The 21,931-nt window shown below is 35.0% G+C and overlaps 2 protein-coding genes across 5 annotated transcripts in view; one reads left to right on the forward strand and one right to left on the reverse strand.

The window, feature by feature from the left end:
- Positions 1-254: 254 nt before the first annotated feature.
- GC (gamma-glutamyl carboxylase) lies at positions 255-9,155 on the forward strand. 2 transcript variants are annotated; one of them, XM_076413164.1, is made up of 10 exons: positions 255-365; positions 438-604; positions 2,785-2,940; positions 3,069-3,234; positions 4,417-4,602; positions 4,659-4,822; positions 4,878-5,116; positions 5,173-5,668; positions 6,293-6,446; positions 8,827-9,155. In XM_076413164.1, the coding sequence occupies exons 2-10, from the start codon at positions 442-444 to the stop codon at positions 9,071-9,073; spliced, it is 1,971 nt and encodes a 656-aa protein (XP_076269279.1). In that variant the 5' UTR covers positions 255-365; positions 438-441; the 3' UTR covers positions 9,074-9,155. The 2 variants fall into 2 exon arrangements, with proteins under 2 accessions (XP_076269279.1, XP_076269277.1); XM_076413162.1 differs by having other exon boundaries at positions 353-604.
- A 1,309-nt stretch (positions 9,156-10,464) lies between these two features.
- Positions 10,465-21,931, reverse strand: part of LOC143201942 (adenylate cyclase type 6) — a 294,077-nt gene continuing 282,610 nt past the window's right edge. For all 3 annotated transcript variants that reach the window (XM_076413160.1, XM_076413158.1, XM_076413159.1), the window contains 3 exons: positions 12,218-12,437; positions 11,897-12,153; positions 10,465-11,114 (listed from right to left, as the gene is read on the reverse strand). In XM_076413160.1, the coding sequence (XP_076269275.1) occupies positions 10,905-11,114; positions 11,897-12,153; positions 12,218-12,437 (687 nt within the window). In that variant the 3' untranslated portion in view covers positions 10,465-10,904. The remainder of the gene's footprint in view (positions 11,115-11,896; positions 12,154-12,217; positions 12,438-21,931) is intronic.

The following is a 21,931-nucleotide window of genomic DNA, read 5'->3' on the forward strand; positions in this document are numbered from 1 at the left end:
AAACATCTAACAGCAAACCTTTTTGTTTGAAGCAGAGCTATTTGCAACCAATTTTCTAACAAAAATTTATGCATGTCATACATCTCTTTCATATCTTCGGCAATTTCATTTTAATTATCCGTTAAGCCAACCAGTTTTGATTGATTTTCTTCGAGTAGTTTATTTATAGAATTATTATCAAGCTAACATTTCCCTTAGAAAAAGTAATATTGAAGTTTGTTTCGATATAACATGTTTTAACAAAATTATGTCAACACATAGCGATATTCCCAACAGTCGAGATAGCAGTGTCAAAGTTCAATGGCTGGTTAAACATAATACTTAATAGTACTGCAAGAAAAAATGTTATTTTTAGTCTTACGGTGGTGAGTGAACCGTTTGTTGGTATCCGACTTTTTCGGCAGTGTTCCTCATAGTTGTTATGTAATAAATTCCAGAGGGATGTTTCCCAAAACGTCAGCGTTTTGCGGGGACTGGAAATGTTTCATCCGCATGGCTTCTGGATGGATTAACGTAGCGAGGGGCTTGAACTACACGAAAGTTGTCGCCTATCTGTACGAACCTAGGGATCCTTCGAGTTTGGGAATTATAAGATTTTTGTTTGGTAAGTTGTTTACTTGTTTGTTTTATTTTGTTACAGTAGACATTGTACGAAGGTTGTTATTTATAATTTGAGCCTTGCTAATATTATCTGACGTTTCCAATTGCAAGTTTAGTATTTATAACCATAACTTCCTTCAGAACGTTTTTTCATTTGATCACAACTTGTGTTGTTTATAGTGACTTGAATATTTTGACTTAGTGAAAAGATGTAGTTAACTCGTGAACATATTCGTGAGATGATTTTACGACTTTCCACATGGATTATCAACTTACTTTGACTATTGGTGATGAAGCCCCATTCTTGACTGCTGTGAAACGTTATTATCATGAATTTAAACGTCCTTTTCTATGTTCACTAATGAAAGAAACTCGTGAAGGTTGTCTATAATCAGTCATTGTGCCAGAAAAGATATTACTGGAAATTTAGATGTGAAAAAGATTTGTTCACGTTGGATTCCGTATAATTTGAAAAAGATCGATGATCGATATTTGTTAATTGGTACAAAAATATACAATGCAGTGTTTTAAAATCTATGTGTAACGTCTACACAGGTGACGAAGCTTGGATCTGTGCATATGAGCCTCAAATAAACCAAGAAACTACTGCAAGGATCTTTCAAGTTGAGCCAAATCCGACAAAATACTTTACGAGACAATGACAATTTAAAGCAAATGATTGCCTGCTTCTTTAGAATAACTGGACATCTGGCAACCGTGTCACATGTGTGTAGAATAGTGAAGTGTGAATGGTATACACCCATTTGTTTATCAGAAATGCTTCATGACATATAAAAAAAAAGAAGCTGCAACGAAGGTTTATTCTTCATAAAGAAGCGCATTGGCTAAAACAACCACCACTGTCCAGAAGATCGATTAGATTGGTCATCCTCCGTACAGTCTGGATTTGTTACCAAATGACTCTATTCTCGTATATCAAGAATAAATTGCATTGCGAACGATTTTCGGCACCTGAAGAAGGTGTTGATACACTCGAAAGCCACATTTCGGAGGTACATCAGAGCGTGCGAAAGAGTTAGAAAAACAGTAAGGCCGTTTTCGTTATTAAATTACTACCTTTTTATTATTGGTTACAAAATATAAATAGCAACCTTTCTAGTGTATTAATAAAGCAAATTTGCTTCAAAACCTATATCTACAAAGCAAATATTTAGAATATATCATCAATAATAATGGGTTGAGGAAAAATGTTGTTGTTCTTCTCATATTTCTTAATTGTAAAAATATTTTATTGTAAAAACTATTGAGGTATAAATCTCCTATCAGTTGTCGGGAAAATTGACCGCACACCGTCAGTTTATGGAGGAAGATAAAGAGGCAGAGGCATTTTAAGAGGCAGAGGTGTGACTGCGAAATGATTTGTCACATTCATCAAGGAGATGTTGCCTCTCTACTGCTTTTCAATATAGTAATAGATGCAAATATGGAAGAAGTTTAAAAACAGACATGATATTTATTATGACACTATAAATTCCTTAACCAATTAGATTAAAACCTAGTTAAATGGTTAATAGTGCTTACTACCGACAAAAAATGATCAATTTGAACCTTGCTTTGATTGATAAACGTCCAGAATAGGCCCGGAGATACGGTAAAGTGATTTTACAGCACTATAACTCGCCGTCCCATTAAACAAAACCGATGAAGGAAGCGTTGTAAGCAGTTGGATGGGACATCGTATCGCATCATCTGTACTCTCCAGACCTTGCCCCGTCCGACTATCACATATCTTGCTCACACCGACTTGCGAGCTGCTCCGAGGATAAATAATTTTTTTGGGATGGAATCCATAATGTGCCTGAAAGGTGGGAAATATGTATAGAAACAAATGGCCAGTACTTGAATGAATAAATTTTTTCATTTCCTTGACCGGTAATGAGTTTCTGGTATATCTGGTAAAGCTAGCTTAAAGAAAGTGCTACGAAAATCGCTTGGTTTTCCACTTAGAAATCTCAGTTCTGTAGTGAAGGAATTATAGTTATACCAAAAAACGTGCTAAAAGTACATTCATCAAAGTAGTACGCATGTCATTGTTTAGTGTTTGAAATTATAATATTATAAATAAATTGAGAAGACATACGAACCTAAATTAATTTTTCCTCAATCCATCAGTTGACGTAATAATAAATTTAAGTATCTAAACCATAACATCCCTGTTTGTAGGTTTACTGATGGCCATCGACATTTTTGAGGAGAGAGGTGGTTCCGAGATTGATATTAGATGGGGCGACCCGCAGGATTGTCATTTTCCGCTATTCGATGTCCTGCAACGACCACCTTATCCACTAATTTGTTTGCTGTATGCGGTTATGTGGTTAGGTAGCTAGGAGTTTATATTATCTTGAATATTCAGTGTATTTTAGTCGTTATTAAGCACGATTTGCTGGATATTTGTCAGTTAATGAGGTAAATATTTGGTTTTAATAGACATTATGATTATTTTGAAGGTGCGGTAGGGGTGATGCTGGGGTTCAAGTTCCGAACCAGTGTGTTTATGTTTGGAATACCATATTGGTATATACTTTTATTGGATCGAACCTTCTGGAACAACCACAGTTATTTATTCGGATTGGTGACCCTCTTGCTAATGGGTTCATCCGCACATCATTTCTTGTAAGTTGTTATTTATACGGTTTTTTTAGAAGACTGAGCTTAAAAGTTTCCAGTTTACATTAGTTACATTAGTTTTAAAGGATTTTTTACTAATTTGAAGCTTTAAGTGTGAAAAATCGGTACTATGTATGTTATTTAAAGTATTGTCCGTCGATAGCAGTTACTTTTTCCCATCTGTCAGGAATTTTACGGCTTGCATCTCACCAAAACTCTCCTTAATTTCAGTGTCAAAGTCACCACTTTTAAAACGTCGAACCCAGTATTCACATTTATTGTTAAGTTGGTACCTAATGCTATTTAATACACATTAACATCATCTGTTGTAAAACATTTAAAATTAATTTATAGACCTGATATTATAGTGGCCGCTACAAAGCCTTTTCAAGAACATATTTTAGAAGAAACCTTTAATGAAAGTACAATTTTACGTTTCGAGCCTTTGACCTAGGCTTCAAAATCGTGTAATTTAACATCGGTAGACTATTTTGTCTCGGAGGGATATACAGAGTTGCTGGTTCAAAGTCGATCGACTTGGTAGAGAATATTTGCCGCCTTGTTACGGATATACAGCCCAAATGTTGTCTTTGTCCAATTGTATTGATGAAAATTACATCTTCAGATGGGATTATGGAAATGTGTATAATTTATTTGTGTTTTATACCATTTTAAAGTTCTCAATCTATTTAAAAAATGCTTTGGCATGGTAACTTGATAGAACGATACCAACTTACAAAAATATTATCCATATCCATATACTTTCTCTAATGATCGTAAGTTGATATCCGACATCTTAATTTTAATAATAAAACTTACTCCTATATGATAATTTATTTTCACAGTTTTAATTGCACAATATTATTCATGTTGATGCTTTTTTCCTATTTTTCGTTCATCATCATTATCAACCCATAGCGAGCCTATAGAGAGAGTGCCTACTTTTCAACCAATATTATTCTGTGAATAATCTTAACTAAATATTGCCACAGTTTGCTATTAACCTCAGATTTTTGGCCCCGGTTTTATATTCATGACTTTGAATTCTTGACCCATATATTGCTTTAAACATCGTAATTTAAAGACTTCGAACTGTAATAGTTTGCAAGTCCCTCGAAGTATTAGACCGGAAACTTTTCAACTCATATTTTATTGTTAAATATTTTTTTTTATCTTATTTTGTTGCAGTTCTGTCGACAGTTTAATGGATAAAAACATCAGAGATCAGCCAGTACCCTATTGGAATTATTTCATATTGAAATTTCAGTTCTTTATATTGTACTTTTTAGCTGGCCTGAAGAAGACCGACAGCGAATGGTTGGAGGGTTACTCTTTGTTGAATTTAGGAAAGCATTGGGTATTTTATCCCTTTCGGTATACACATATTTGCTTCCTAGTTATTTTTTTGTATCTTTATTATTATTTTTTAGAATATTTTTATCAACAGAACTAATCGATTACCTGATAATACACTGGTTCGGCTTCGTCCTCGATTTAACGGTGGGTTTCTGGATGTTGTTGGAGTTCAGCAGACCGATAGCGATGATATTTTGTGCCATGTTTCATCTCATGAACTCCAGATTGTTCAGTATAGGTAAAACAATTCGTGAAGCTGATATAAGGAAAGTAATTTTTTTGGTAATTTTCAGGTATGTTTCCTTATGTTTGCCTGGCAACATTACCGTTATTTTGTAAGGAGGACTGGCCCAGGAAAATCTGGCATTTTTTACTGAGAAAGTCCTGCAACACCAAGGAGACCACAAAAGAAGTATCTTCAGCAACGACAAAACCACAAATGATAACTAAGAAACAAAAATTAGTGGTGGGATGTTTGTTCTTGCACATGTTCCTGCAAATATTTCTTCCTTATTCTCATTTCATCACTCAGGTAACTGATATCATTTCTAACACGAAGAAATATAAACAGATTTCAGAGATTTCCAGGGCTTCAATACCTGGACCAACGGTTTGTACGGATATTCTTGGGATATGATGGTCCATTCCTGGCACTCGATTCTTGTAGTTATTAAGGTCGTTGATAACGAATCGGGCCAGGAGCACTTCATGGATGAAAACGCCTGGACCTTATCCAATCGTTGGAATAAATATGGAGATATGAGCGTCCAGTACGCCCAATGCATAAAGAAGAATTTCAATGCTATTTCCTCGGAAGACAACACGCACTCCAAGCCTCATATATCGCAAGATATCTCAATTTATGTCGACGTTTGGTGTTCGATGAACGAACGCTTTCAACAGAGGATGTTCAATCCCAACTACAATTTGCTGCAGGCAAATTGGTCAGTGTTCCGGCCAGTGGAATGGATGCTACCATTGATGGTGCAGTATGATGGCTTCAGGAAACAAATAGCTGATATAACCAAGCATATACATTCCTGGAATAACGAAAGCGATGTAGTTTTTATTGCAGATTTCCCAGGTATATGATTCTACAAGTTGTGTCTACAATTTTTCAATTTTTGGTTTTTCGTATCTTCTAAAGTATATCTCTGATATATTCATCACAAGTTGATTTAGATTGCCTTTTGATTTTTCTTCTTTTCATTCCTTCTTCCCATATTCTCTTTACTTGTCGATTGTCGGGTGTCTTCCATGGGCTCTAAGTGTCTCTACCAACTAAGTTGTCTTCTTTCTATGTGCTCTTCCACTCATTCAGTTTTGGTTCAGGCCTTTTCTTATTTCTTTACTTCTCACTCTACCCGTCTTTCTTACAATCCTGAGTCTGCTGAGGTATTTCACTTTCTTTTGTCTCTTTTTGACAATACCAACTTTCTGTAAATTGCTTTTTACAGTGCCATTTTAGTTCTTCTTGATGTATCCTTTTTATTAATGAATTTGCTATTTATAACTAAGAACAAATTCATGGTTTTCTCAATTCTGACATTCATTTCCATTTTCTGGTTTCCATTACTTTTGATTTCTATGCTCAGATATATGTAAATGCATTTACCTGCTCTTAATTTGGATTTTTATTACTTCGGTATATTTAATTAACAAAATTAATATTTATTTTGAACGTTTGAGATTCAGTGTTAATCTTTAGGTTTACATCTGGAAAATTACATCGAAGAAGAATTACGAAATGTTACTCTAACGATTCTCAGTGGAGATGTTTTCTATGAAGTCGAGGATGAAGAATATCAACAGTCGGCAGGAATTAAATTACATGAAGGAGATTCTGTTGTGGTGTCGATAGGGTGAGTGATGCTTAAGAAGACAAATTGGTCAATAAAAACGAATAAAATTGACAAAGAAATATTTTTATTAGCTGTAGTTTTTGTAATATATAATAAATTAGATGATAAATACTCCGTTTAAAAGAGAATGGTAATTATTTTTATTAATTTAACTTAATTTACATTATATATTGTTAAAAAATACTATCTAGAGAACAGATCAATTGAAAAAGGCCCGGCCTGACACATAGATGGCGCTACTAGAATTAAATCCATATGTTTTTTAGTTAGCCTTAACCCTTAAAAGATTTTCATTAATTTGTAAATTATGCCTTGATGCCGAGTTTCCGGACACTACCCCAGGAAAATCAACCATCAAGGATTGGTATGCTATGTTTAGACGTGGTGAAATGAGAATCGAAGACGACGAACGCAGTGGTCGCCCAAAAGAGATTGTTACCGACGAAAACATTAAAAAAATCCACAAAATGATTTTGAATGACCGTAAATTGAAATTGAATGAAATAGCAGACACTCTAAATACAACGAATATAAGACACGAATATTTGGGTACGAGAAAGCTCTGTGCAAAGTGGGTGCCGCGCAAGCTCACTTTTGACCCAAACGACGACGAGTTGATGATTCGGAGCAGTGTTTGAAGATGATCAAGCGTAATAAAGCAGAGTTTATGCATCGGTATGTGAGAATAGATGAAACATGGCTCCATCATTTCACTCTGATATCCAATGGACAGTCATCCCAGTGGACTGCACACGATGAACCTACTCCAAAACATGAGAAAACGCAATAGTCGGCTGGCAAGGTTATGGCGTCTGTATTTTGGGATGCGCATGGAGTAATTTTCATTGACTACCTTAGAAAAGGAAGGACCATCAACAGCGACTATTATATAGCATTATTGAACGGTTTAAAGGACGAAATAGTTGAAAGGACGAAAAACGGTCGCATTTGAAGAAAAATAAAATGATGCTTCACCAAAACAATGCACCGTGTCACAAGTTGGTGAAAACGATGGCAAAAATCCATGAATTGGGCTTCGAATTGCTTCCTCATCCACCGTATTCTCCAGATCACGCTCCCAGTGATCATTTCCTGGTCTCAGATCTCAAAAGAATGCTCGCTGGGGAGACATTTTCGTCGAATGAAGAGGTGATCGCCGAAACTGAGGCCTATTTTGAAGCAAAGGACAAATCGTACTACAAAAATGGTAAAAAAGTTGGAGGGTCGCTATAATCAATGTTTCATCCTTGAAGAGAATTATGTTAAATAAAAAAAACTAATTTTGGCAAAAAATATGTTTTACTATGGTAGGCCGGGAACTTTTCTATTGACTTGTTAGTTGGATCCAAAGAATCAATTGCTGATTCACGAGATTGTTTTCTTTTGACTCCAATGCTGTAATCTTGATCCCATAAAATTCGTCTTCTTGTGTCATAAATCAAGATCTTGAATGAGATCACTCAACATTGATTTTTCTTCAAAAACATGGTCATGGGTAATATTGAACGCCTTGTGGCCTATTGGAGTTCTTGTTCTTTAAAATTGTCTTAATTTTCAAGAGATACATTTGGGATGGAAACTGATAAATTGAAGAATGTGGAAAATTTCTTGCCAATACATTTAGGCAGTATCTAAAAATAGAAGTTATCTATATTGTGACAATAGTATGATAATTTACGTTCTTCAAGAGCCTTGATTTTTTCTATTTAAATAGTTAAAAGGTGTGCTAATATTGAAAAACGAATTTTTATACAAGCTGAAAATGTCTCTAAAATGAGAAGTAATTAATAGGTTTTATGAGGATTCTTGATTTCAAAAGAAGCAAATGCATAGGAATAGGGTATTAGTCTGAAACATTTTCATTTTTAGGCAGTGTATAATATTGTTTGATGTTCAATAATAAATTTGATGATAGACTGACCAAAATATTTTTGGGATGCAAGAGAAATTTTGACAACTTGAAATTGAAAATATGATTTACTAGGGATTATTATTTAAAATTTTTGGCTCACTGAATATAATGTGTCAAAGAAATAAATTATATTACGCCAAGACTTCTTACAAAATTATAGCAAAAATCAGTGAATGAATTGATACTATTAAGTTGACCATCAGTACTATTCGGTTGATTTGACGCCTTCCTCTGTATACTGTTTTTGTTTCATATCTTAGCAAAAATGCTTAAGAATTATTCATAGACAAAATAATATCAGCTGTTTGAGGTTATTTCAATAGTCTTCAGGAATCTCTACCCAGGGACGTAATTCATAAAACAATGGATAATTGGAATAATTTTACTGAAGTATAAAAAGAATAACTAAAACATTCTTCAACATTCTGATATTTTTAGACCAATCTCCAATAAGTTCATTATTTGCAGAGCAACCCACAAGGTCCATACAATTGGTGAGATACCTTCCACTTACATGTACACTTTTGCTAAGAAAATCGCCGATCATCAAGAAGAGAAACCAAAAAGAAAATCAATGTATTCGCCGTTTCCATTGATTGAGGATATGTCCATTAGGAAGGCGAGTTTTTTGAGGATGTGGGACCTTATACGTAATGCCACTTCACATCTGATATTCGGTACTGAGCTTTATATTGCCAAGAGAAAAACGCACTGAGTTTTTACTGCTGTGATATCATTTCAGGTCACTCAAAAATTAATGTCTGTTTGTTTTTAATAAAATGTATTGTGCCTCCTTATTGATTTTATTGTTATATATATAATTTAAAGTCTTCTTTTTACCAACGAGGGTTTATCTGGATTGGACCTACAGTTTAATGATGGCTCCGAACCACGGTCGTCGGCATTAAGCCTACCGACTGGCGAGTGACCAACTTAGAAATCATCCCAGAAGACATGCGGTCTTCCTCAGCCTGGTTACTGGCGTGACTGGGATCGGATTTTCTTTGTCGGATTTTGCACTCTTACCTAGGAAAATCACAAATATTAAACAATCACAAACATAAATTTACGACCATGTCCCAGCAGGATTCGAATCCGCGACTATCGCAACAATAAGAGGACCGTCCTATTGCCTTTAGCACTGCGTTAACCAATCCAGCTTTGTTATTATTTCAATGACAATTTCATATTCATATATGAGCTGGGTTGGACACGGTTTACAACCAACCGGTCCAAAAACGTTAAAATAAGTTAATATTTGTTAGCGATTATTGTTTCACTTTGTTGCAGGATGAATTCATTCCTGGTGCTTCTTGTTTTGATTCAGAATCATTGGTGTTGAAACTATATCACATTAATTGTGCAGAAAACTTTTGAACCTCAATATTTTAGCTAAAATTTTGTACTCATATCTAAATTTTCTTTTAAATTTATTTTGGTTCTCAGTAAATCGATTGGACTTTTTAGGCCTACCAATAATTTGATATCCTGAAACTTACAACATTACACATTACACATATATTAAATTATTATTTGCTATAAGTTTCGTCACTGTGGACATTGCAAATGGGGTTTTTACATGTACTAGCACTTCAAAGAAAATGGTGGCCTGTTTCTTCGGAAAACTGTAAGTAACTGTAAACTGTAACAGTAAGTTCTAATGGGTACACAACCATTCAGCCAACCAGACAATATGAAAGCTTATACATCGGCTCAAACAAGAGACTATTTGAGCACTCAAAACATCGAATTGACGGGTCGTCCGCCGTACAGTCCTGATTTGGCACCCAATGAATTCTTTTTGTTCTCATCCGTAAAGAATAAACTGCGTGGTCAACGATTTTCATCGCCCGAAGAAGCTATTGAAGCTTCCAAAAATCATGTTTTGAAGATACCTCATTCGGAATGGAATAAAAGCTTTGAAAATTGGTTTAACCGTATGTAAAAGTATATCGTGGAAAGCAATAAAACTATATTCGCAGCTTTACTATTTGTTTTTTTCCTATTCCCGAAATATAAATAGTGACTCTCGTACAAATAAACTTTGAATGGACTATATATATCCCGCTCGGTCAAGGAAAGGTTAATTAAAGGAAAAAACGAGCATTTGATTAAAAAAACTATATATACATAAAAATAAACTTTAAGAAACAGTATATACAAGAGTATTTCTATGTAACAAGTAAATAATGGCTTCCGACTACCTAACTTTCCTAATACATAAATCACACTCTAACTGGTCATTTCTACTGCGTCAGTCATAGAATTTGAAACATCGCGAAATCAGCAAAATTAGGCCAGCAAACATCGGAACGTCATTCACACACCGAGGAAGCCACGATTCTTCTGTTAAGACCTCCATCAGGTCAGCGTCGAAAGATTCAACGCTGCAATTCGGTCGTTGAGCGTGAATCGATCGATTCTCCTGACATCGGAGGGAAAATTTCGGTGCCCCGATAAGCAATCATCCGCCGGATGATCTCTTATACGACGGACACCGGCTCTGAGAAGCTTCTATGGAAAGAAACGAAACATATAGATTGACTTTAGTTTTTCTCTGATATTGTTCCTAACACAGAAGTATTCATGGATGAGTTTACGGCCAGGGGGTTCACGGTTATGTTGGTTGGCGGGGATTTGGGTTTGCCTTCCAGGAAGTACGTCTCCATCGAGCCCTTGCCCTTGACCTCGATGGTGCCGCGACAGGACAGCACGTAACCTTTGGAACTGAGGATTTGGTACACTTCTTTGGTCACCTGTAAATCAGTTTTAGTATTTAAAAAAAATTTTGAGGACAATTTTACAAAAAGAGGAGGTTCTATGTTCCATTGTATATATTTTTATGTATGTTCACCGATTTCTTCGCCAATTATGGACAGGTTTTCAGAAAGAGAATTCTTGAAAGAGTGCACTTCCTAGGTGCACAATTTCGTGTTTTAATATTACACTGCTGCTTGATGGGAATAGATACCGTTCAAGTGAAGCAATGGTTTGAAAAGTGTTATAAGGAAAAGTTTTATATTGCTTGAACATTTGACTATGAGAACTGTGACCAAAACGTTTTGATGATTCTGAACAGTGTTTGGTCATATTGAAACGTAAGAAACTGGAATTTTTGCGTAGATATGTGACAATATACGACATCGGCTGGAAAGGTTGTGGTCTTGGTATTTAGGGATGTGCGTGGAGTAATTTTCATCGACTATCTTCAGAAGGGAAGAACCATCAACAGTGAATATTTTATAGCGTTGTTGGAGTATTTTATGGTCGAAATTTCAAACAAACGACCGCATATAACAAAGAACATAGTTTGTTGGAATAGTTTTCCGAAATTAGTTAGTATGATTCTTCAATCAAATTCAAATATCATGTGACATATTTCAAAAGTGATCTATAGATCTAGAAGAATAAACTCAGTCATACTGGTGCTAGCACGATGACAGTGTTCACGACTAGATAACCTGAATCTAGAACATTACATGGGGACTTGACACCATGTATTAAAACATATAAAACTAATAAAAAGTAATGTAGGTACCTGTATTTTGTCGCATATTCCTGTGCTGTCCATTCTGGAAGCGACATTCACAGCATTGCCCCAGATATCGTACTGTGGCTTCCTGGCTCCTATCACGCCGGCCACCACAGGCCCCACGTTGATACCGATTCGGATCCTGAAGTTGTTGAACGAGTGCTCGTTGACTTCCTGCAGCTGCTCCTTCAGTCTTAACGCGTAATCCGCCATGGCGATCACGTGCCGGTACCCCTGCATGTCGCAGGTATTCTGCGTCAGACCTGGGAATTAAAAAAAAAACATTGTATTAGTACTTCGAGCTGGTGGATGCTGAGTTAAACTAACCAGAGGCCGCCATATATGTCGCTCCGGTACTCTTGATCTTCTCGATGTACTTGAACTGGTCCTCCGAGAGCATTTCGTCGAAATCAGCGATAATCTCGTTGAGAAGTCGCAAACATTCTACTCCTTCGTTGTTTCCTTCTAATTCGACGTAGAACTCTGAGAAGTTGGGGATGGACGCGAACATGATGCAGACGAAGTCACATTGTTCGTGATAGAGTTCCTGGAAGGGATAAGAAGTTGTTTATTCATTGGTACACATACAGTATTTAATAAAGATGTTCAAAAACAGTTGATGTGAGGTAAACACGTGTTTTTCCGAGTTATCCACAGATCTGCTTTAAGTTTTTGCAGTAGAATGATGGGGAAAGAGCACAATTAGAAAAAATAAGCAATCATTTAGGAAATTTATCTTCAAAGGTCGTCCAAAGAGACTGTTGGGTATTGCAGAGTGTTCAGATTGATCAAAGTGATGCATTTTCGTCGGATTTACTTATAATAATGTGTTGGGAAGAATAATTTAGTTTTTTTCCTATTTTTCGCGAAATTACTCTTGTTAATGTCAAACATCTTTACCATTTTATTGGTAAACCATTATGTAGAGTGTCTTAGATTTATGGACGAAAAGTCTATATTGAAGCCAGCTTTCCTTCTCGAACATATCGAATGGTACTAACATATGTATACATCAAAGTGTCCCAGCCAATCTTTCTTAGTTTTTGCTGTACTGCTAAAGAAATTTGCATTCTACCCTCTTGATGGAAATCAACGGCTTTTCTATTGGTCATTTAGTATTGCTTGTTAACAATACAGGGTCAATGTATAGTAAGTGTACAGTGGAGAGGTAATATATACTATATTTTTTTTTCATCAAACTCTTAACACCATCTTCCTTGGTACCAATGCGGCTTTTGCCACTGTGTGGTAGGCTTGTGGTGAAAGTCTGTACCACGATCTTTTTCGTACTTTTGTAAATTTTTTGTCCATTTTTTATTGTTAATTCATGCGGAACCTAAGTACCGAGTTTCTATCGGTGCAGTGAAATGGAATATGTTACCGCAATTAGCACGAGCAGTCTAATTTTGATAATGCAGTTTTTTTAAGCAGTAATTATCATAAATACTACACAATTTTCGATGAAACTGCACTACATGTTTTCTATTTTTGGGAAGTAAAAATGCAAAATATAACGACAATTACAGTTAATAATGAAGTGATGCTTTTAAGGAAAAATCGAAATTATTTTTTTCCTAGTTTAATATTATTAAAAAAATATATTTTAAAGTCTTCTTTCCATCAACGAGGGTTTATCTGGACTGGACCTACAGTTTAATGTGGGCCCGAACCACGGTTCTCAGCATTAAGCTTAGAGACTATCGAGTGACCAACTTAGAAATCATCCCAGAAAACATCCGGTCGTACCCAGAATAGTTACTGGCGTGATTGGGATCATTTTCCTTATCGGATTTTGCACTCTTGTCTAGGACAATCACATATATTACTCTATATACACATATAACCCAATAAGTACAAACCCAATATTCTTTCGGTATTTTTGATATTAAAGACATTTATTAATTTTAACATTTTAAGAAGTATAGATGGACCTTTAAATTAAATATCGAAATATTTTGAAAAAATATCGGTTAAAAATATCCATTTTTTTCTCGGTATCCCCATGTCCAAGTATATACATATATATATGTACATAAGTATAACCGTTCAAAACCGAATAGAGAGTAGAAACAAGAACGGCAATCAGTCTGGTTTCAAATTTTCAGTCGAAAAAGATCGTATTTACGCTTTTTTTTTCAGAAAAGTCGGGCCTGTGCGCGATTTGAAATTTGTTATTCAAATATTGAAAATTTTTTGAGGTATTGATTTGTGTTAAACCGGTACCCTGCATGACTTCAACTACATTCAGCTCGCTAGCAAAAGAATTGTTTTGTCAGGATTTTCGTTCGGTTTAAATATCCTACGTAGTAGTATGGAATATCATTTTAAAACGTAGTTAATTTTAGTATGTATTATCCAAATGATGGTAATTTTGGGGATAACAAAAAAATCGATATTTTTTACTGATTTTTTTTGGATCTCATAATAATATAATTAAAACAATATCGATATTTTAAATAAACCTATATAGTCAAATTTTGATACTTAATATTAACGGTATTTTTAATTAAAATATCCATATGTATTTTGTTGATTTTTTTTATGAGCTGCCGAAACTACACCTTCAAATACATGCCTTACACTCCGGCTCATTTTCTTACAACGCAGCATAATAATCACAAGTCAGTGATGCAGTTTCAATATAATTGGATAATTGATTTGTTGTTGATCAAAAGTACAGTCTTCAATAATAATCCAAAAACTCTACTAGAAATAAAACAAAACATTATTCATCGGCTTGGTGATGCAGTGGTAAAGTCAACAGGACGGTCCACCTATTGTTGCGATAGTCGCGGATTCGAATCCTGCATAGTTGTAACTTTATGCTTGTGATTGTTTCAAATTTGTGATTATCCTAGGCAAGAGTCCAAAATACGACAAGGAAATTGGTCACTCGTCAGTCGATAGGTTTAATGCCGAGGATCGTGGTTCGGAGCCCACGTTAAACAGTAGGTCCGATCCAGATAAACCCTCGTCGGTAAAAAGAAGATTTTAAAATATATAAAAAAACATTATTCAAGGAATTCGAAAATTAACAATATCTTTTAGAAGAGTGTTACCTTTATGATGGTTTGTAGGATATCTTTATAGGATATAATTAACAGGTCAATTGAAAAGTCCCCGGCCTACCATAGTAAAACACATTTTTTTGGGAAAATTAGTGTTTTTATTCAACATAATTCCATTCAAGGGTGATACACTGATTATAGTGACCCTCCAACTTCTCGATACTATTTTTGTAGTACGATTTATCCTTTGCTTCAAAATAGGCCTCAATTTCGATTATCAAATCTTCATTCGATGCAAATTTCTTCCCAGCGAGCATTCTTTTAAGATTTGAGAACAGGAAATAGTCACTGAGGGTCAGATCTGGAGAATACAGTGGACGAGGAAGCAATTCGAAGACCAATTCATATATCGTTTAGCCATCGTTTTCACTGACTTGTGACACGTGCATTGTCTTGGTGAAGCAGCACTTCTCTTCTCTTTCTCTTTTTCGTCAAATGCGACCGTTTTTTGGCGAATTCGTCCTTCAAACGGCCCAATATTGTAATAATCGCTGTTAATAATCCTTCCTTTTTCACGATAGTTAATGAAAATTACTCTATGCGCATCCCAAAATACAGACGCTATAACTTTGCTAGCCGACTGTTGCGCATATCGACGCAAAAACTCGGGTTTATTACGCTTGATCATTTTCAAACACTGTCCGAACCGAATCATCAACTCATTGTTGTTTTTGGTCAACAGTGAGGTCGCGCGACACCCACTTTGCACAGACCTTTCTTATACCCAAATGTTCGTGTTTATTCAGTTGATATCTTTAGAATGTCTGCTATTTCATTCATTTTCAATTTACGGTCATTCAAAATCATTTTGTGGATTTTTGTAATGTTTTCATCGGTGACAACCTCTTTTGGGCTCCACTGCGTTCATCGCCTTCGGTGCTCATTTCACCACGTCTAAACTTAGCATACCAATTCTTGATGGTTAATTTTCCTGGGGCAGTGTCCGAAAACTCGGCATCAAGCCAAGGCTTTGCTTCAACTGTATTTTTTCCCTTCAAAAAGTAATAATTTATCAACACATGAAATACCTTTTTATCCATTTTTTCCACAATAAAAGCTTCACTGAAAATGCTGTAATTCACTAACTTATGATCGAACAGCTCTCATATTTATACAGGTATCTTTTGAGGGTTAGGGCTAACTAAAAAACATATCAATTTACTTAGTAGCGTCACCTATGGGTCAGGCCGGGGACTTTTCAATTAACCTGTTAAAAATAATTTTTAAGTCTGCATATAAATTTAACAATAAGAAAAACTTTATATTTTAATTATATTATTATTTATAATATTAAAATAACTAAAACGAAGATCTCAATAGATTACAGATAAAAATAAAAAATATATAAGGGACCCCCAACTAATCATTTGTTATAGAAATCCAATCAAACTAGAAAATTCATTAATATCAACATTATCCCTAATGATCTGGTCACTTGCTGTAAAAGGAAAACTATTAGGTTATGTTGCTGAACAACTATGTACTTTAGTATTTCGCAGTTTCACTAATAGATTATATTTACTAATTATATTTACGTCCTAATAAAGCTTTAAGCGATCTTCAACGGGACTTGTAATTTTTATACGAAACTTTCTAGTAAACCTGATTTAGAGAGATTTTTCGAGCTCTTGGACGGCCAAGCGGCCCTGGAAAAATATATTTTAAAGTTGGCCGCCCGGTCTATCCCCGGTCCCCGATTTAATCTCATCTTGAAACTATCGAGAACTAAGTTGGCAGGCAGAACTTTCGCCGGGTTTGTATTTAATTAAAGGGTTGCCGCTTCTAGAAATAACTATATTTAATTAATATGATTTTAACAACGTTATTAGGCAGTCTTGTGCCTTCTTGCTGATTTTCGATTAATTAGTTTTTGATTCGAACGGTTTAATTTGTTTGGTGTCAGCTAAACGATGCTACATTGATTAAGTGATAATTAGATGGTGCTATGCCGGGTTGGTACGCTGGTACAGTCGTTTTTTCTTCATAATTTTATCGCATGTCCAAGACTTGTCACCCAAGAGGATGAGTTTGCATCTATCACCGATTATTTTACATCTATATCATCTTATTAGATATCTACACCTTTGGTTTTAGCAGCTTGAAATAAAATATACCTTATCCATCGTATGCACCATATGCATCATATGTGAATGACTCTCTTGAAGTAATCTATAACTATTTGTACTCAGTATTGTCGTAATTAATCTATTCTTCATCGCCAGTCACAATATCCGCTCGACAATCGACACAGTGCACAGAGTAAGAGCGGTTGTTGAAAAGGCATTCGAAGAAAATAAATGTTGCCCTACAATATTCCTGGACGTTTCACTAATTTTTGACCGGGTATGGCATTTGGCATTAATATTCAAAATGAGCAATTTGCTACCGCGGAATTACTGTCCACTGCTGGAATCATTTCTTTTCGAAAGAAAATTTCTCATGAAGGGACATTCGCAACACTTAAACCTATTTCGGCTGGAGTTCCACAGGGTAGTGTGGAACGTGCTGTTACTCCAACTACAAAAGAAACAGTACTTGGAACATTTGCCGACGACACAATTATTATTGCAAATGATATAGCTCTGTTTAAAACTGTAGAAAAAATACAAGTAGCGGTCAATAAGATCCACAATTGGACTAGAAACTGGAAAATACAGATCTGACGATGTTAATTTTGCATTGTAGCGAAATGACAAAAACTTAGTTATATCACTTGACGGATCACAAAAAGCAGAGCAGATTAGATTCAAAGTCAAACAACTGTACTGGCTAGTCGGAAGATACTCTCAATTTGACTTAAAATTAAGGAGATTGGTTTACCAGTCAATCGTTAAGTCAATTTCAGTCAGAAAGTTCGGGGTCTTCTTCTCTGATCTGCCCTTCTAGCAGACTTTCTATATTCATCAAATGCTTATTTTACAAGATGTTAATTCGGTTCGTATTTCCTATGGATCTAACGTCCACGTCAAGTTTGTTACACCCAACCACGTGAAACGGCTTCTAGTTTTTCAAAACAAGCTCCTCAGGAGAATCTCATATGCTCCATGGTTTGTTAGAAATAATCAAATTCACAGGCAAACTGACACTCCAGAAATGAAGCACTTCATATCTCAATCATTCCACAAACAACAACTCAGTTCAAGTTCTTCTGAACACGGGCTTGTTCGCGAGATGGTGGACATGCTGGGAGCTTAGCACCTTGTCACCGCTGACCTCCTCTTTTCCATATGACAGCATCCACTCGTGTGTTAAGTCTTTAGATGTACTTTTAGCTTTAGGAACAAAAAAGAAAAATACCGGACTAGACGAGAGCGGTATGGTATTAATACAACTAATATTCAACTAGTTAACCATTATATATAATATTTTTATATTGTATATTATATTATGTATAAGAACATTATAATATAAGTGATCGTTCCTTAAAAATAGTCCCTAATATAATCATTATTTCTCAACTATTTGCCTCATCATCCTTTCCATCCAATTTCTATAACCTCTGTACTTTTTTCAATTTGCTTTACCCTTCATTATGATATCCTCGATGAATTAAGTAAACAAAATTTTGTAAAACTTATAGAACAGAGATTTCGTAAATGCACCCAGATACTTTTGAGTGTGAAACTTTCGACGTGAATCTTCAGTTAAATTATTTTGCGTTCGACTGTGGCGTCCTCGCCAACTTCTGCTATTAAATAGACCGTTTGAAACTAGCAGGAACTTAACCGTGATGCAATCTTTCTTATTCCAGTTAAAATTGCATTAAGCTATTTTGTTCCTACCGTATGGTATTTATAGAAACGTTTGGTTGTAAAATTGTTTTAGAAACTTTACGGATAATGTGGATTTAAATATGATGAAAATTTAATAAGGTCGGTTATTAGATTTTAATGAGAGGTAAAGAGATCATTCATACTGAATATGTTTTATATTAATATCGAATAAGTGGAGAAGTACATATAAAGAAGGCAACTCAGTTGGTGGGACCCTTACAGAAGATGAAGAACATAAGATAGGGAACATGAGAAGCTAGTGACGGAGAGGAGAAATGCACCGAAGGTGACCTAAACGAACATGAGATGCATGCATGTTTACACTAAATTACTCTTGATTTTCATCACATCAGCTCGACAATAACACTATAAGCAAATATCTGATTATTTTGGTTAAAAAATATGTGAAAACGTTGTGCATGCTTTTGAAATTTGAGCGTTTCCCTCTATTTACTCCACTTCCCCCCAACAGATCCTGATTTGGTTCCAATGGGAACACCTCGTAAGAGCACTCTTTCGAATAAAAAAAGAATTTGAAAAGTCGAAAATTGACGGAAATATCGACGAACATGCATTAAAAAAATTGAACCTCCTCCTTTTTCGATATCGTTTAAAAATTATCGGATGTTGTTGAAAATGTATCTTGAGTATAATGATGTGAATATGCATTGATTTCGACGATTCTTGTCTCGATATATAGAAAACAAATTGAGTAAAACAACTAATAGTTAGAATGACATTATTTTATATAGGGAAAAACTAATTTCGTTCCTTTCTAATGGTTTTCAAAACGAATTTCTTCACTCATTGACATTTTTACACTGCTGCGATTAAACCATAACTCCAAGAGATGCCATTTTTGAAGTCAGTTCTACACTATTAAGGTAATATTACAGAAATGAATGTCGAACGGTGCAAGGATCGGACTATAAGGTGAGTGAATAAAAAACTCTCATATTACTCTTACAATTTTTCAAAATAAAGCCTTCAATTATCATAAAAAAATAGTCAGTTTTAGTAATGTAGAAATTAAAACTGACGTTTGGTTAATAAAAGAGGACATTAAACTTGATGGTGGTGGCTTAATTAAAAGCAGGCTATAAATAAGGGAAAAGCACGTAAATATTAGCGTTAAAAGGTGAAGGTGCTTTTTGCCACCAACCCCCAAAAAATCACATTAAAATGTATTTAAAAATCTCTCTTTTTGCACTGGCTAAAAGCCTGTCAGGATTATATATATATAAAGGGTCGCGACGCAAATTTATGTTATCCCCATAGGCAAAGTTTATGTGCTCCCAGAAAAAAACCGCGTATTGATTCCTTTGTGACTTAATTTATTGTTATATGGTTTCTGTCACCTTTTTAGTTCTTATAAAATAAAAAACGCATAAAATAAGAAGATCTAAGAGTTAATTATAAAACGTCAAAATGGAGTGAAAAATACATTAGGGATATTGCTTATAAGCAACTTCTGTATAAAGTTCGTACAAAATTTATGCAGCAAAATATGCATTAGACTTTTTCAAAACCTCGAACTCTTTCAAAAGTTAGGAAATCACTTCATAATGGGACGAGATTTTAAGGTCAAACATAAATTTTGGGGATTGGGACATATACGATGCAATTAGGCACGTTTTCTTATATTCTAGAGTCTGTCACCTACTGTAAACTCTGAACCACGGCCTTCGGTATTAAACCTACCGACTAGCAATTAACCAACTTTGGGATAATCCCATAAAACATCTGGGATTGTTACTGACGTGATTGGGATAATTTTCCTTGTCGGATTTTGCACTTCTACCCTCAAATATTTACAACTACAAAGAATAACAGACATATATTTACGACTATGCTCCAGCGGGATTCGAATCCACGACTATTGCTAAAGTAGGAGGACAACTGCATCAATCTAATCGGATATGCTAAATGTATATGATACAATTTGCTGCTAAACCAACGTAGTAGCCATCAGATGTAAACAAAACATCAGACCTGATTGACTTCTTCATATTGAATAACATGTCATTCAGTTATACTAATTTTGAAAACAATTAATGGTCTATCTTCAGATTATTCTACTATTATATTGACCATAACCTAGACAATAATAAATATATCCCATTTGTCACCACTAATAAACTAATGGGCTGATTCTAATGGATTGATGGACTCTAATGGATTCAGGATGGTCGTAGAACGAATGTATGTTTTACTGAAAACAACTGAACAATGAATACGGACGCAGAACTGTTTGTGGTCATTTTACAAAAAGCAGCAGTACCTCAATAGCAAAAAGCTAAACACCAAGGATAAACTAAGCAAGATAAATTAGAGAGCTCGATGCAACAAAGCGTAAAGCAAGAAAATAATAATAGCAAAGCAGGACATCAGATGATAAAACACTGCTGAATAAACTGTGTTAGGAACTCAATATTTTCTGAATGTTTAAAGAACTTACCAGATGATCAAGAGGCCGATTATTCTCTTTCGAAGGCGTTTAAAATATCAAAACTCGTACATTTTTAAAGAGTGATCAAAAAGATAGCGAGAAGGTGGACTTATTTAATGGCTACTTAGAAAACTAATATCGGAAAAAAATTAATGCCAAAGTGGGTCCAAAAACTCCATGGTATCCAAAAAGGCCAAGTACTAAAACAACTGCCAGGAAAAGGCATAATAAAACTAGCACATTTATTTAATGCCACACTGCAGGGGCAGAAAACTATTGAGAAGAAGGAAATTTGTCTATCTATATTTCTAGACGTGGCCCAAACCTTCCTATGATATAAACTGGTGAACAGGGATGAGTTGTTTTTCTTCAAGAGGTAGTTTGAGGAAATTAGGGTAATAATTACAGATATTAAAATGAACATAAGCTGCCTTTACTGAATGACGATTAAAAGCATATGCGAAAACTATATTTGAAGTAATCTTTTGACTGATTTATTAGGGATATGGCCAACTTTGTGACTCGATTTGTCGATTCCAATATTGCGATGAGTAAAAGTAGTACCATAAGTACATACAAAGTTGAATAAAGTATAGTCTATTCAAAGTTTTTGTATATACGTCATCAAGATGATATATTGTCTGCCATAATTTGTAATGTTTTCCTTCTCATTATATTCTATTTAAAAAAAGACACAATACTGTCTGATTAGGTCGAACACGTAAACAAATGAGCCTGTCAAAGTCGTCCG

The sequence above is a fragment of the Rhynchophorus ferrugineus genome, unplaced genomic scaffold (assembly GCF_030347505.1).
Source record: "Rhynchophorus ferrugineus isolate W39M unplaced genomic scaffold, kcgeb_rfMv2 rfM9, whole genome shotgun sequence".
Lineage (NCBI taxonomy): Eukaryota > Metazoa > Arthropoda > Insecta > Coleoptera > Curculionidae > Rhynchophorus > Rhynchophorus ferrugineus.